This window comes from Mus caroli, unplaced genomic scaffold, assembly GCF_978045245.1.
Source record: "Mus caroli unplaced genomic scaffold, Mus_caroli_1 scaffold_7, whole genome shotgun sequence".
NCBI classification, from domain to species: domain Eukaryota; kingdom Metazoa; phylum Chordata; class Mammalia; order Rodentia; family Muridae; genus Mus; species Mus caroli.
In genome coordinates, this window is record NW_028227262.1 from 59,109,744 (window position 1) to 59,125,030 (window position 15,287).

The 15,287-nt window shown below is 38.7% G+C and overlaps 1 protein-coding gene across 1 annotated transcript; it reads left to right on the forward strand.

Moving 5' to 3' along the window:
* Nucleotides 1-1,838: 1,838 nt before the first annotated feature.
* Nucleotides 1,839-2,683, forward strand: LOC110287777 (vomeronasal type-1 receptor 49). The gene is given in 4 exon segments (XM_021154313.2): nt 1,839-2,063; nt 2,065-2,605; nt 2,608-2,642; nt 2,645-2,683. Coding segments are annotated over 4 exon segments (840 nt in total).
* The last annotated feature ends 12,604 nt before the right edge of the window (nt 2,684-15,287 follow it).

A 15,287-nucleotide genomic window follows, 5' to 3' on the forward strand; every position in this document is an offset into this window, starting at 1 on the left:
CTTATTGATTGGATGTAGTTTTCTGCAATGGTCTTCCTCTGTTGTAGAGAAGTTTTCTTTATATAAGAATAAATATTTAGAACATTTAAAATGCTTGAGCTTCTTCTTAATATACTACATTCCTTTACAGTATGGTTTGAAAAACTCTGAAATTAATTAACTTCATATCATTGATTTCCAGTTGATAATTCTGTACATGTATCTGTGAATTTTTTACAACAGTGTAGGCCTCATACATACTAAATGCTCATTAAATGAAATGATGTGTTCTACATAAAATACCACCTGAATTTCTCATGTCCTTTGGGCTGGCTTCTCTGATGTTTGGAGAAGCCTCCTGTACCAAGAAGGAGCCTATGCATCTAGACTGGGTGATACTTTTCATTTAATAATGATCTTAGAATGGGATGGCCCTGAGTCTAACTGTAGTTTTATTCACCACCCTAATTCTATATGTCAAAAGAGAGAAGACTATATACACACTGATAATTGATTCTCAGGGTCTTTTCTCAGAGGCATCATGGCAGAAGATTAAAGTCATAGTTGGGATGCACACTCATTTAGAATTCAGAGAAAGATCAGGGTTTTATGCTGTTTAGAAAGGGAACCTGGCTTTAGCATTCTACAGTTTTGGTCATTTCTATCTTTTCTGTTTCAGGCAGGGAAAGAGCTGATAAGTCATTACTGGAAATTGTCTCTCCCAGGCCACATGACAAGGCACTGCATGAAAAATCTTCACCAAACATGTCTATAGAGTTGATTCTGAGCCAGAAACAGTTCCATGTTTGCTGTGTGTACAGTATGTTTTTTCAGACCTAGCATCCTCTGACACAGGTACAGGACTGACTATTTGTATGTTCTAGAGGAGGTGGCTGGAGCTCTGAGTACTTAAGATCACACTCTGAGGAAATGGCAGTGGGTAGAATTTGATTCAGAGTCCAAATTGGTAATCATTTGTTCTGGATATTTATTAAGAATATTTGCCTGGCTTGGCAGTGTTGGCACATGTCTTTAATCCAACAACTTTAAAGGTAGAAGCTGGAAGATCTCTATGTCTGAGTCTAGCCTGGTCTACAGAGCGAGTTCTAGGACAGCCAGGGATACACAGAGATACTTTGTCTTGTAAAAGAGACAGAAGTAGAAAGAGAGAAATGAGAAGAGGGAAGAGCAAAAGGGGGGTATAGGGGAGGGAAACACACACACACATACACACACACAGACACAGAGAGAGAGAGAGAGAGAGAGAGAGAGAGAGAGAGAGAGAGAGAGAGAGAGAGAGAGAGAGAGAGAGAGAGAGAGAGAGAGAGAGAATGAATACTTGGATTGGTGATAAAGGAGCAGAATAAAGCAGACAGTGAAATAAAATGACCCTGTGCTCTGGAACTTTTGGGCACACAGTCCTTTAGGAGGGTACATTTCAAGATTTGTGAAACTTTCTCCATTCCAATTCACCAGATATGTAAAGTTCTTTTGTGTCCTTTTAACAAGTGAGATGCAGTCTTTGCCCAGAACAAATCAAATCCAAGAACCATGAAGGGAAATGATTCTTAGATCTCATGGAAATGTTCAGTATACAAGAAAGTTTATATTTGGAGGTAGCCCTAAATTGGTACAAAGAATTCAGCACTGATTGGGAAGCATTGGGGCAATGGGAACAGTGGAGATGGCTTTCAAGTAGTGTGACCTGGAGCTGAATTTGGTGAGTTGGAATCAGGATGAGTCGAGACCTTCTTGCCATCTCGGTGTTGGTTGGCATTTGTGAACAAGGCCATGTTTTGTAAGAAAGAGTTTTCTCTTTTCTCCTCAGATTTTTGTTATTTGCTTCCTACCCACATACAATGAGTAAAGCAAACTTACTCCACACTGACATTAACATGAAAGTCATATTGTTCTCTGAAGTGAGTGTTGGGATCTCAGCTAACACTATCCTCTTTTTTGCCTGACTCTGCAAGCTCCTTGGTGAGAACAAGCCTAAACCCATTAATCTCTACATTGCTTTTCTCTTCCTGACCAAACTAATGCTACTTATAACTATGGGACTCATAGCTGTGGACATGTTTATGCCTTGGGCCTTGGGGGAGATGGAATTCTACCACATGCCAATCCCTTATCTATTTGCACAGGCTTCTGAGAGGCCTCGCCCTTTCTGCTACCTGTCTGCTGAATGTCCTTTGAACTATCACCCTTAGTTCTAGAAGCTCCTGTTTAACAAAGTTTAAACATAAATCTCCCCATCACATCTCAGGTGCCTTTCTTTTCTTCTATGTCCTCTATATGTCTTTTACCAGTCACCTATTAGTATCAATTATTGCTACCCCCAACTTGATCTCAGAGGATTTTATGTATGTTACTCAGTCCTGCTCACTTCTACCCATGAGTTACTTCAGAGAAAGCAGATTTTCCACTCTTATGGCCATCAGGGAAAACTTTCTTATCAGTCTCATGGCCCTGTCCAGTGGGTACATGGTGACTCACCTATGGAGACACAAGAAGCAGGCCCAGCATCTTCACAGCACCAGCCTTTCTTCAAAAGCATCCCCAGTGCAAAGGGCCACCTGGACCATCCTGCTGATCATGAGCCTCTTTGTGGTTCTCTACATTTTTAAAGAGTTTTTGTCCAATCAAGGCTGAAGTTCAAGGATTGCTCAGTATTCTACTTTTTACATATTATTGTGTCCCATAGCTATGCCACAGTCAGCCCTTTTGTGTTTATTTGTACTGAAAACATATAATTAAGTTTTGGGAGTCAATTTTTGTCAGAATAGTAAATATTTGATTTTTCAGTGAAGGGAATGGTTTCATAATATAATACAGCATTTTGGCAGTAGTGCTATGGATCGTGACATATTGGAAACATTCTGTGACTTTAATTGATATATGAAATTTTCTTTTTTTCCTGTTAGATCTGTTTACTTTACTTGTGGATGACATGCATATAAAAGAAAATAAAGCACATGCCTTCTCAGATATCATATCAGTTTTATTTTTTTTTCATTGGAATTTCAAAGGAAATCTCTGAGATGTCTCTCATTTGACCTGGGTTAGCTTTTAAGATCATAAGAAGTGTTTATTTTAAAGTTTTAACAGTGTGTATGTGTGTGTAATTTAGTTCATGTGCTCATGGAGACAAGAAATGTCAGGGAACACAAACTCAGCCACACACTACAAACAGCTAAATACTCTCGAAGAGAAACACACTTTAGAATGCTGAACATACCCAGAGACACACTTCACATAGTAAAACTGTTATCTGTCATTCGAGGTGAGGAAATGTTACCTGCATGCACCTAACCACACTAAGAGTCTAGTTATTTCAGTGCTATCACCTACATATAATCTAAGGAAACAACTGGAAACTGATTGGAGGAAAGAGAAAGATTAGAGAAGATCTGTTGTGTGTTCTGTTTTCACTTTGAGTAAAGCCTCAAACAGGCTCTGTGTCAACAAATGAAATGATATTTAACTAGGTGACATGAGAGGACACTTAAAATATTAAGAATGGAGGATGAAGAAGAAATCACATGACTGTAAGTTATACTAAACACATGAGCAGTGTTGGGCTGGTGACACAAGTCTCTAACCCTCAGGATGAAACAGCAGGATAGCGAGTTCAAGGTCAGCACCAGCTACAGAAGTGTGTCTACATTACTGCACAACAGCCAGAAAACCAAACGTAAAAATAAGAATAAGAATGTTTTTAAAAATCCCAAAATAGGCTGGATGTTGGTGGCTCATATATTTATTCCTAGCACTCAGAAGGCAAAAGCAATAGAATATCTGAGTTGGAGGTCAGCCTGGTATACAGACTGAATTCCAGGAGGGCTATTCAGAGAGATCTTGTCTTAGAAAATGTGTGTGTGTGTGTGTGTGTGTGTGTGTGTGTGTGTATGTGTGTGTGTATGTGTGTGTATACATATATGTGTGTGTGCAAGTACATATATACATACACACATATATATGTATATGCATATGGATATGCATATGTACGTGTACATATACATATCAAAACAAAACAAAAATCCCCAAATAAATACATGGAAAATACACACAAGAAATGATTAATCTGCCTTCTTGACACTGAGTGAATAGCAGAAAACCTACATTGAGATGCCATAATCATGTATCAGAACAGTATCAGTGCTGACTGTCAGAGGGAATGGGAAACACTAGGAGCTTTGGGGGCGGGGGGAGTATACAGGTTTCTCATCCATAATAACAAGAAGAACACTCCTAGAGCCCCAGGCAACTCATGGAAGCTTCCACAGCCCTCTATCCTAATGCAGAGAATGTAAAATGTATGAAATGTGTAAAGACCAGTACCTATGACATTAAGAATTAGCACAGTTTTGGTTGACTATGTGATATGACTCTTTCATTCCTCTGGTAGATGTGTCATGGGTATTTATGTGAAAAGTTTAATCCCAGCTTCTCCTACCTGTAGTATGCTATTATCTAGGATGAAATATGGTAAAATCAAGAGACAGGCAAAAATTTACAGCAGGGATGCTATGCTTGTGGGCACCCCACCAGTAGACAATTAAAATATACAGACACTAAAATTATAGTCTGCAGAGATGCATTATAGGCACCAGTAACACAAGATCAGGCATCAGATCTCCACAGGCAAAGGATCTCCACAGGCATCAGATCTCCACAGGCAAAGGATCTCCACAGGCATCAGATCTCCACAGGCAATGGATACTGCTCTGCCACATCCATCTGGGTAAGTGCCCTGCACCCAAGTACAGAATCAGAAGGTGTTCAGGTCCCAGGCAGGCTGTGGGAGGAGGAACTCAGGGGCTGCAAGGAGGTTTCCAGCATCTTCAGAGGAGACACTGAGCTCTGACTACCCTTCAGCACAGGGGACTGTGTTTTGCAAAACGAGGGGATTTCATTATAGGATACTTATTTCTGTGATTTAGAATCTCCAAATTATATAGCACTAATTTTAGGCCTGTATTTCTTTTTTGAATTTATTGTCTCACTTTGACTAACAGTGTAGACATTTTGTGTTATATATGTGTACTTTTACAATCATATCAGAGAATTGATGTTTCCATTTGAAATTTTAATTGCAAGTTCTGTTTGCATCTGTGACTTTGGCATGACAGATACACATATTATAAGTGACCTCTGTAGTTTTAGTAATTAAAATAATTTCAGGGTCTTGAGAGGTGAGTCCCACTCCCAATCTCATATTTTAGTGGGTGTCCTCACACTGCTACAATGTATCTACCAGTATTTCCTAATTACTTCTTTGTCTCACAATTAACCCTCAGAGGTTACAAACTGGTATTGGTCTTTGCCAGCACTTTATAAGTTAAGAAATGTCAGCAGAGGGACCATGAGAACGAGGAAGCAGACAAGGAACCACTGGACACACTGTGGGTATGGTGTCCTCCCTGGACCCTGAGGCACCAAGAACTGATAAGTTCCTGAGCTTGGGAGAAATAATCTTTGTGTTCTGTTAATTGAAATAGATTCATTTTAAATTTTATTTATTTATTTATTCATTTTACATCCTAACATCATCATCTCTCACACAAGTTCTCCCTCCATTTCCTTCTTCACTTCTTTTCTGAGAAGGGGAGCCCACTTTGGTTATCACTCCCTCTAACCTGGATCATCAAATCCCTGAAGGCATATCTTATCCCACTGAGGCCACAAAAGGCAACACAGTTAGGGAAACTGGATCCACAGGCAGGCAACATATTTAGGGACAGCCCCAACTCTAGTTGTGGAACCCACATGAAAACCAAGCTGAATATCTGCTACATACTTGTAGGCAGCCTAGTTCCATTCTCTTCTAGCTCTTTAGTTTGTGTTTATGTCTCTGGGAGCACTGACGGGTCCAGATTAGTTGACTCTGTTAGTTTTCTGGTATAGTCCCTGTGCAGTTCACTTACCTCAATTCTCCAGCCATCTCTTCCATAAGACTCCATGAGCTCCATCCGATGTCTCTTCATCTCTTTCCATTGGCTGATGGAAGTCCAGCCTGTGCTTGCTCTTTGGTTGGTGGTTTAGTCTCTGGGAGTCCCCAAGGTTCCAGGTTCCTTGACTCTGTTGTTCATCAAACTCATTGGAGCCTCTCTGAGAACAGTTATGCTAGACTTGTGTCTACAAGCATAACAGAGTATCATTAATAGTGTCAAGGATTGCTTTTTGCCCATGGGGTTGGTCTCAAGTTGGAGCAGTCATTTCTTGGCCACTTCATTCTTCTCTACATTATCTTTGTCCCTGTACATCTTTTAGGCAGGAGACATTATTGGTATATTTTGTGGGTGGGTTGGTGTCCTTAGATCTCCACTGGGAGTCCTTCCTGGCTACAAGAAGTAACCACTTCTGGATCAATAGAAGTCTCATATAGAGTTGCTCCCAGATATTTGTGGGGATTCCCACATCACAGGTCTCTGACTTGTCCTAGAAATGCGCCCCCCCCTGCTGATTTCCATTCATGTTCCCTTGCTCTCCTTATAACTGATTACTCCCCATCCCCTCTCCCAGCCAGTTACCTCTATCCATCAACCTCCAGCATCTATTTTATTCCCTTTTCTGAGAAAGAGTCAACCATCCTCCCTTGAGCCTTCCTCTTCATCTGGCTTCTTTGTGTCTATTGTTATTGTGTGGTTATCTTGTACTTTATGAGTAATATACACTTACAAGTAAGCACATATCATGCTTATACTTCCAGGTCTGGATTGCCTCATTCATGATGATATTTTCTAGTTCTGTGCATATATCTGCAAAACTCATGATGTCCTGCTTTTAATAGCTAAGCAGTATTCCATTGTATTCTTTTTCTGTTCTTCTGGTGAGGGACATCTCTGTCAGGTGTAGAATTTGTGAAAATTCTTCCCAATCTGTAGGCTGCTGAGTTGTCCATTTGACAGTGTCTTTTGACTTACAGAATCTTTCCAGTTTCATAAGGTCCCATTTATTAATTAGTGCCTAATCTGTTTTGTTCTGTTCAGGAAGTTGTCTTCTGTACCAGTGAGTTCAAGGCTGTCCCCTACTTTCTGATCTATTAGATTTAATGTATCTGGTTTACATGAAGTCTTTGACCCACTTGGACTTGAGTAGTGTGCAGGGTGATAAATATGGATCTATTTTATTTTTCTACATGTAGAAACCAGTTAGAATGGCACCATTTTTGAAGATACTTTTATATTTTCCATTGTATGATTTTGGTTCTTTGTCAAAATACAATTGTCCATAGGGTTTATTTATGGGTCTTTGATTTGATTTCCTTGACCAGCCAGTCTGTGTCTGTAGTAATACCAAGACATTTTTAAGTCACTATTGTTCTGTAGTACAGCTTGAGGTCAGGGATGGTCCTTCTGCCTAAAGTACTTTTATTTGGGACTGTTTTGGCTACCCTGGATTTTTTATTTCTCCATATGAAATTAGGAATTGCTCTTTCCATATCTATGAAAAATTGTGTTGGAATTTGCCTGGGATTGAATTGAATCTGTAGATTTTTTTGGTAAGGTGGTCATTTTCACTCTTAGTCCTGCTGGTCTATGAGCATGGGGGATCTTTTCATCTTCTGATATATTTTTCAATTTCTTTCTTCAGGGAGTTGAAATTCTTGCCATACATATCTTTCACTTGCCTTGTTAGAGTTACAGCAAGATATTTTGTATTATTCATGACTATTGTAAGTGGTGTTGTTCTCCCATTTCTTTCTAGTCTGATTCTCATTTTATACGGGAACACTATATATTTCTTTGAGTAAATTTTACACCCAGACACTTTGCTGAAGGTGTTTATCAGCTCTAGGAGTTCTCTCATAAAAGTTCTCGGGACATATATAAAAAATCTTCACCATTAGCAATACTTGAACTTCTTCCTTTCCAAATTGTATCTTCTTGATATTCTTTAGTTGAATTACTGCTTTAGCTAGAACTTTAAGTACTACATTGAATATATAGGAGAGCGTGGGCAGCCTTATATTGTCTCTGATTTTAGTGGAATTACTTTAAGTTTCTCTCCATTTAATTTGATGTTGGCTATTGGCTTGCTGTATATTACCTTTTTTTATGTTTAGGTATGTGCCTTGTATCCTTGATCTCTCCAAAACTTTTATCATGAAGGGGAGTTGGATTTTGTTAAAAGCTTTTTTTCTAATGACATGATCATTTGTTTTTTTCTTCCAGTTTGTTTACATGGTATAATACATTGATAGGTTTGCATACGTTGAACCAACCCTGCATGTCTGTGATAAAGCCTATTTTACTATAGTGGATGGTGGGACCGTGAAAGGCAGAATTGCTCGTGGTTAAGCTAAGGCTAAAAGTCCTGGTGACCCTGAAGGGATGGTAGGTACTTTGTCTGATTCCAAAGCACTAGGCTCCTGGCACTAGCCACAGCCATCCACAGATTTGTGGCCATCAGTCACATGAGGGTAATGTGCCAAGTCTTTCCACAGGTAGAGGATGTGATTTGTGGTCACATAGACTAAGCCATCTCGATTTTAATGAGGTACATGAAAGTTTGGAGGGCTTAGCCAATAAGCATTCCTTCCCAGACACTCCTCCCTGCAAAAGGTATTTAACCTCGGGCCCACCCAGAGAAGTGGCATATGGTTTTACTCATTCAGTTTTTGATATGACAATAAATACTTTAAAACCATGGACTGACTCTTTCATCTGGATCTGCCCTGAAGAGCCACAGAGAAGCCCTTCAACTACAGAGCCATTCTCTAATTTCGTGTAGAAGGCCTCTCTGTACTCTCAGTCATGGCTGCCACCAAGCCAAGCCCAAGATTGCTGACTGCTGAGCCGAGAACTCTTCCTGTAGGACCAGCTGGAGCTCCCCTCTTTTCTCCTTGGCCCTGGGATAGATCCAGCCTGTGAGCCCCCACTTTGTTCTCAGCTCTTCTTCAAAATCCAGCAGTACCTAGGTGTCTGAGAGACTGATAACCAGAAGGCCCTGGCCTCATTGCAAGCCCAGGGTCCCCTGAACCAAATCCAGCTGTCCTGCACCTCAGACTGCACTCTCCACCCCAGGAGTGGTGTCCCAGAGCTTCCCTATGGCCCAACACCTGCACAGTGACTGCATGGGGTAAGCTTTGTCAAAACTCCCTGAGTCCTGCCTCTCTGAGCAGCCAAACCCTGTGGCAGAGCAGATGCACGACCCCATAACCCTAAAGTGGATTACCTTTTTGGTGTGTTTTTGGATTCGCTATGCAAGTATTTTTGATGATTTTTGAATCAATGTTCTTATGGGAAATTGATTTGTAATTCTCTTTCTTTGCTGAATCTTTTTGTGGTTTATGTATCAGGTGACTGTAGCCTCATAAAATGAATTTAACAATGTTCCTTCTATTTCTGGTTTTATTTTTAATTCATTTTATTTTTTAGCATCCATAAGAAATAAATGTAATAAACCAAATACATGCACAAAAAGTACAAGAATTTTATGATTATCTCTGTGGAAGCAAAAAAAGAAAAAATCTGATAAGATTCAACATGCATTCTTAATAAAAGCCCTGGAACAAGTAGAATTGTAGCAAACATATTCCAACATAATAAAGGTTATGCATGACAAACTCATGACCAATATCATCCTAAATGAATAAAACCATTAATAATCCTCATTAAAATCAGAAATAGGAGAGGACTGCCCACTATCCCTACTGCTCTTCCATAATGTGATTGAAGCATTAGCTGGAAAAATAAGGCAAAAGAAGGGATACAAATTGGGAAATATTAACTCAAACTATTTTCAATTAAAGATTATATTATTTTATACCCAATATTTCCAAAAATTGACTAGAAAATTGCATAAATTATCAATAATTTCAGCAAAGTTTTATAAGATATAATTGACTTACAAAATTTACCAGTCTTAATGCATATGAGTAACAAGCATGCTGAGAAAGAGATCATGGACATGCTCCTTTTCCCAGTTTTACAAATAAAATAAAATATTTATAATATACATAACAAATGATGTAAAAAGCCTCTACAATGAAAACATTAAATGTGTAAAGAAAGATATTAAGAAACATACTAGAATTTGAAGACCTCCCAATCATATATCTTGGTGGAATTAACATTGTGGAAAAAAATCCCTTCCTTCCCAAACAATATAATGATTCAATGAAATCACAATCAACATCTCATCTCATTCTTCATATAAATAGAAAGAAAATCTTCTATTTTATATGGAACAACAAAAGATCCCGAATAGACAATTAGTCCTAGATATGTGTTTATTTCTATGCATTCTGTTCATTTTAGGTGCTAAGTACATCTGTCAATAACCCCAACTTTCATACATCTGTTTCTATTGACTTGATTTTGTTTGCTATTAGTATGGCTACTCCAGCTTGTTTCTTGGGACCATTTGCTTGGAAATTTGTATTCTAACCTTTTACTCTGCCTTTGCCACTGAGGTGTGTTTCCTGTATGCAGCAAAATGCTGAGTCCTGATTGTTTCCATTCTGTTTGTCTATGTCTTTTTATTGGGGAGCTGAATCCAAAGATGTTAAGAGATATTAAGGAAAAGTAAGCTGGGCAATGATGGTGCATGGCTTTAATCCCAGCACTTTGGAGGCAGAGGCAGGCAGATTTCTTAGTTCGAGCCAGTCTGGTCTACAGAGTGAGTTCCAGAACAGCCAGTGATACACAGAGAAACCCTGTCAAGAAAAACAAAATAAAACAAAAAAAACAACAAAAAGGAAAAGTGATTGTTACTCCATGTAATTTTTGTTGTTAGAGGTGGAATTAAGTTTGTGTGCCTATCTTCTTTTGGATTTGTTGAAAGATTACTTCTTGCTTTTTCTAGGGCATAGTTTCCCTCATTGTGTTGGTGTTTTCCATCTATTATCCTTCGTAGGCCTGGATTTGTGGAAAGATACTGTGTAAATTTGGTTTTGTCATGGAATATCTTGTTTTCTTCATCTATGCCAATTGAGAGTTTTGCTGGGTATAGTAGCCTGGGCTGGCATTTTTGTTCTCTTAGAGTCTGTATGACATCTGCCCAGGATCTTCTAGCTTTCATTGTCTCTGGTGAGAAGTCAGGTGTAATTCTGATAGGCTTGCCTTTATATGTTACTTGATCTTTTCCTTTACTTCTTTTAATATTTGTTTTGTACATTTGGTGTTTTGATTATTATGTGACAGGAGGAATTTCTTTTCTGGTCTTGTCTATTTGGGGTTCTGCAGGCTTCTTATATGTTCATGGGCATCTTTTTCTTTAGTTTAGAGAAGTTTTCTTCTATCATTTTGTTGAAAATATTTACTGGCCCACTAAGTTGGGAATCTTCGCTCTCTTCTACACCTATTATTCTAAGGTTTGGTCTTCTCATTGTGTCCTGGAGTTCCTAGATGTTTTGGGTTAGGAGGTTTTTGACTTTTGCATTTTCTTTGAGTTTTATGTCAATGTTTCCTATGGTATCTTCTGCACCTGAGATGCTCACTTCTCTCTCCTGTATTCGCTTGGCGATGCTTGCATCTAAAACTCCTGATCTCTTTCCTAGGTTTTCTAAATCCAGGGATGTCTCCCTTTGTGATTTCTTTATTGCTTTCATTTCCATTTTTAGATCTTGGATGGTTTTTTTCATTTCCTTTGCCTGTTTGATTGTGTTTTCTTGTAATTCTTTAAGGGATTTTTGTGTTTCCTCTTTAAAGGGTTCTATCTGTTTACCTGTGCTCTCCTGTACTTCTTTAAGGGAGTTATTTATGTCCTTCTTAAATTCCTCTATCATCATTGGGAGAGGTGATTTTTAGATCCGACTCTTGCTTTTCCTGTATGATCCAGGACTTGGCTATGTTGGGAGAATTGGGTTCTGATGATGCCAAGTAACCTTGGTTTCTGTTGTTTTATTCTTATGTTTGCATCCCATCATCTGGTTCTTGCTAGTCCTACCTGTTCTTGCTATATATGACTGGAGCCTGTCCTTTCTGTGATCCTGGTTGTGCCAGATCTCCACAGAGTACAGCTGTCTCTTTGAACCTGTGATCCTGTGATCCTGAGATCCTGTGATTCTGAGATCCTGGGTGTGTCAGAGCTCTTGGGTGTAAAGCTGCCTCTGGGACCCTGAGATTCTGGTATGACCAAGACCCTGGTATGACCAAGACCCTGGGATCCAGGGATCCAGGGATCCAGGGATCCAGGGATCCAGATATCCTGGCTTTGTTAGAGGACCTGGGAGTAGAGCTTCCTCTGGGTGTTGTGGAACTGGATGTAGAGTTCAGGCCTAAGGTCTGCTCAGGGCCCCAACCCAGACTGGAAGGAACCCATGCCATTGTTCCAGCGGGGTTCCTGCATCCCTGGATCCTGTTGGTCACAGTTACTCCAGGTGTTGTTGGGACAGATGTTGTGTCCTCCTCACCTCTGATCCTATGATCCTGGGCAAGTACAAATGTTTTTAAGTGAGACCTAATGATTCTTTGAATTTCGTCAGTGTCTGCTGTTTTGTCCCCCTTTTCATTTTTCATTTTGAGAATTTGGATATTCTGTCTGTGCCTTTTAGTTAGGTTGGATAAAAATTTGTCCATCTTTTGACTTTCTCAAAGAACCAATTCTTTGTTTCATTGACTCTTTGTATTTTTCTCTGTATTTCTACATTATTTCATGCTTTATATTCCTCTTTGGTGTGATTACATCTTTTACTTCTAGAGTGTTCAGGTGTGCTGTTAACTCACTAGCATGAGAACTCACACATTTCTCTCTCTTTAAAATATTTTAAAAGGATATTTACATTTTAAATTTTTCTTTATGTGCATTGGTGTTTTGTTTGCATGTCTGTCTGTCTGTATGAGGGTGTTAAATGCCCTGGAACTGAATTTATAGAGAGTTGGGAGCTGACACCTTGGGTCTGGAAATTGATCCCAGGTCATTTGGAAGAGAAGCTAATGTGCTTAAACGCTGAGCCATTCTGCAGCCAGGGAATTCACTAATTTCCTTAATGAAGGCACTTAACATTATGAACTTTATCCTTACCACTGCTTTCATTGTGTCTCATAAGTTTGTGTGTGTTGTGCATTAATTTTCCTTGAATTCTAGAAAGTCTTTCTTTCTTAATTTCCTCCTTGACACAGTAGTCATTCAGTAGACAATTGTTCAGGTTATATGAGTTTGTAGGATTTCTGTTATTTCTGTTGCTGTTGAATGAAGTAGAAATTCCTGGTTTCTTTGGAGACTCATCTGTGACATGTGATGTTCTCTGTAAACTGTCTCATGAGAGGATGTTGCTGAAGCACACAGGTAGAGAATATTTTGCTGGAAACCTGGTGAAAAGGGCATGTGATGTTTTTCTAGAACAGATACTTGGAAGAACATGTGATATTTTGAAAGGGTATAAATACAACATATCAGTCAGTAGATGAAGCTTTGTGGTATTGGTTTACCTTGCCACCCTTTGCTGGTCATCTTTTGTCATGACTTCATAGAACGAAGTTCACCAAAGAGCTTCTGGTTATGTTCTGGTGGCTTCTTGCTACCTCATGTGACTCTGGTCAATTGGCGAAGCTTCAAGGTTTCTTTTAGATGTAACTGTTATTGCTGATTCATGAATGGTGTTAATGAGTGGATCAAGCTACTGCTGCTGATTTGTGTGGACTGAACTGCTGATATCCTGACAATTTAGATTGGATTTACTACAAAGAACCATTCCCACATCCTTTGCCCTATTAACTTTTCCTTTCCACTCCCTCTGGTGGGTTGTGAGCTAGAAAGGATGTCAAAGAATTTAAGTACCCTTATTAAAAACAAATTTTGAAAACAGTAATCCTACAGTTTAAGTCCAGTTTTAATCCATGGTGATCTGATAAAATATGGGGTGGGGGGTGTCAATTTTTTTTGTATTTGTTGAGATTTGCTTTGTGACCAAGTACATGGTCAATTTTTGAGAAAGTTCTGTGAGGAGCTGAGAAGGTAGAGTCATTGGTGTTTGTGTTAAATATTCTGTAGATAGGTGTCAGGTCTACGGTCTACTAGAGTCATAATATCTGTTAACTCCATTATTTATCTATTTAGTTTCCATCTTCATGCCCTGTCCATTGTTGAGAGTGGGATATTGAAGTCTCTCACTATTAGTGTGTGTGTGATTTGATATGTGATTTAAACTTTAGTAATGTTTCTTTAACAAATGTGTTTGCCCTTGCATTTGGAGGACAGATATTCAGAATTGAGACCTCATCTGGGTAAATTTTTCATTTGATGTGTATGAAGTGTCCTTCCCCAGCTTTTTAAAATTTTGGGTTGAAAGTCTGTTTTATTAGCTATTAGAAACTCTACATCAAACTTGTTTTTCGAATCCACTGGTTTGAATAATCTTTTGAAGGTCCTTCAATCTGAGATAATATTTATCTTTTGTGATGAGGTGTGTTTCTTGCATGAAGCAGAAGGATGGATCCTGTTTTCACATCCATTTGTTAGGATTTTTATTGGGGAATCAAGTCCATTGATGTTGAGTGATATTAATGACCAATGATTGTTAGTTACTGTATTTTTATGTTCATTGTGGTAGTGTGTGTGTGTTTGTGTGTATACATGTGTATGTGACTCTCTTCATTTCTTTTTGCTGTGAGATGATTAAAGGCTTGTGTTTCCTTGTGTAGTTACTCTCCTTGTATTAGAGCTTTTATTCTAGCATATTCTGTAAGGCTAGATTTCTGGGTATATATTGTGCAAATTTCATTAAGAATGCAATATCTTGTTTTCTCCCTTATGGTGATTGAAAGTTTTGTTGGGTATAGTAGTCTGTGATGGCATCTGCTGTCTCTAAATATCTGCTAGCTAGCTACCCAATCACTTCTGGCTTTTGCAGTCTCTGTTGAGAAATCAGTTGTAATTCTAATAGGTCTACTTGGCCCCTTCCCTTGAACATTTTAATATTCTTTCTTTGTTCTGTACATTTACTGTTTTGGTTATAATTATATGGTAAGGGGACTTTTGATTCTGTTCCAATCTATTTGGTGGCCTGTAAGCTTCTGTTGCATTAGTAGGCATCCTTTACTTTAGGTCAGGGAAATTTTCTTCTTTGAATTTGTTGACAAAAATTTCTGGGCCTTTGAGCTGTGAACCTTCTCCTTCTTCTATTCATATTATTATAAGGGTTTGGTCTTTTCATAGTGTCTCTGAGTTCCTGGATATTTTGTGTCAGGAAATTTTTAGATTTAACATTTTCTTTGACTGAGGAATGCATTTTATCTTTTGTATCTTCAATCCCTGAGATTCTCTGTTCCAACTCTTCTATTCTGTGAATGATGCTTACATCTGTTGTTCCTGTTCACTCACCTAGATTTTCCATTTCCAGATCTCCCTCAGCTTATGTT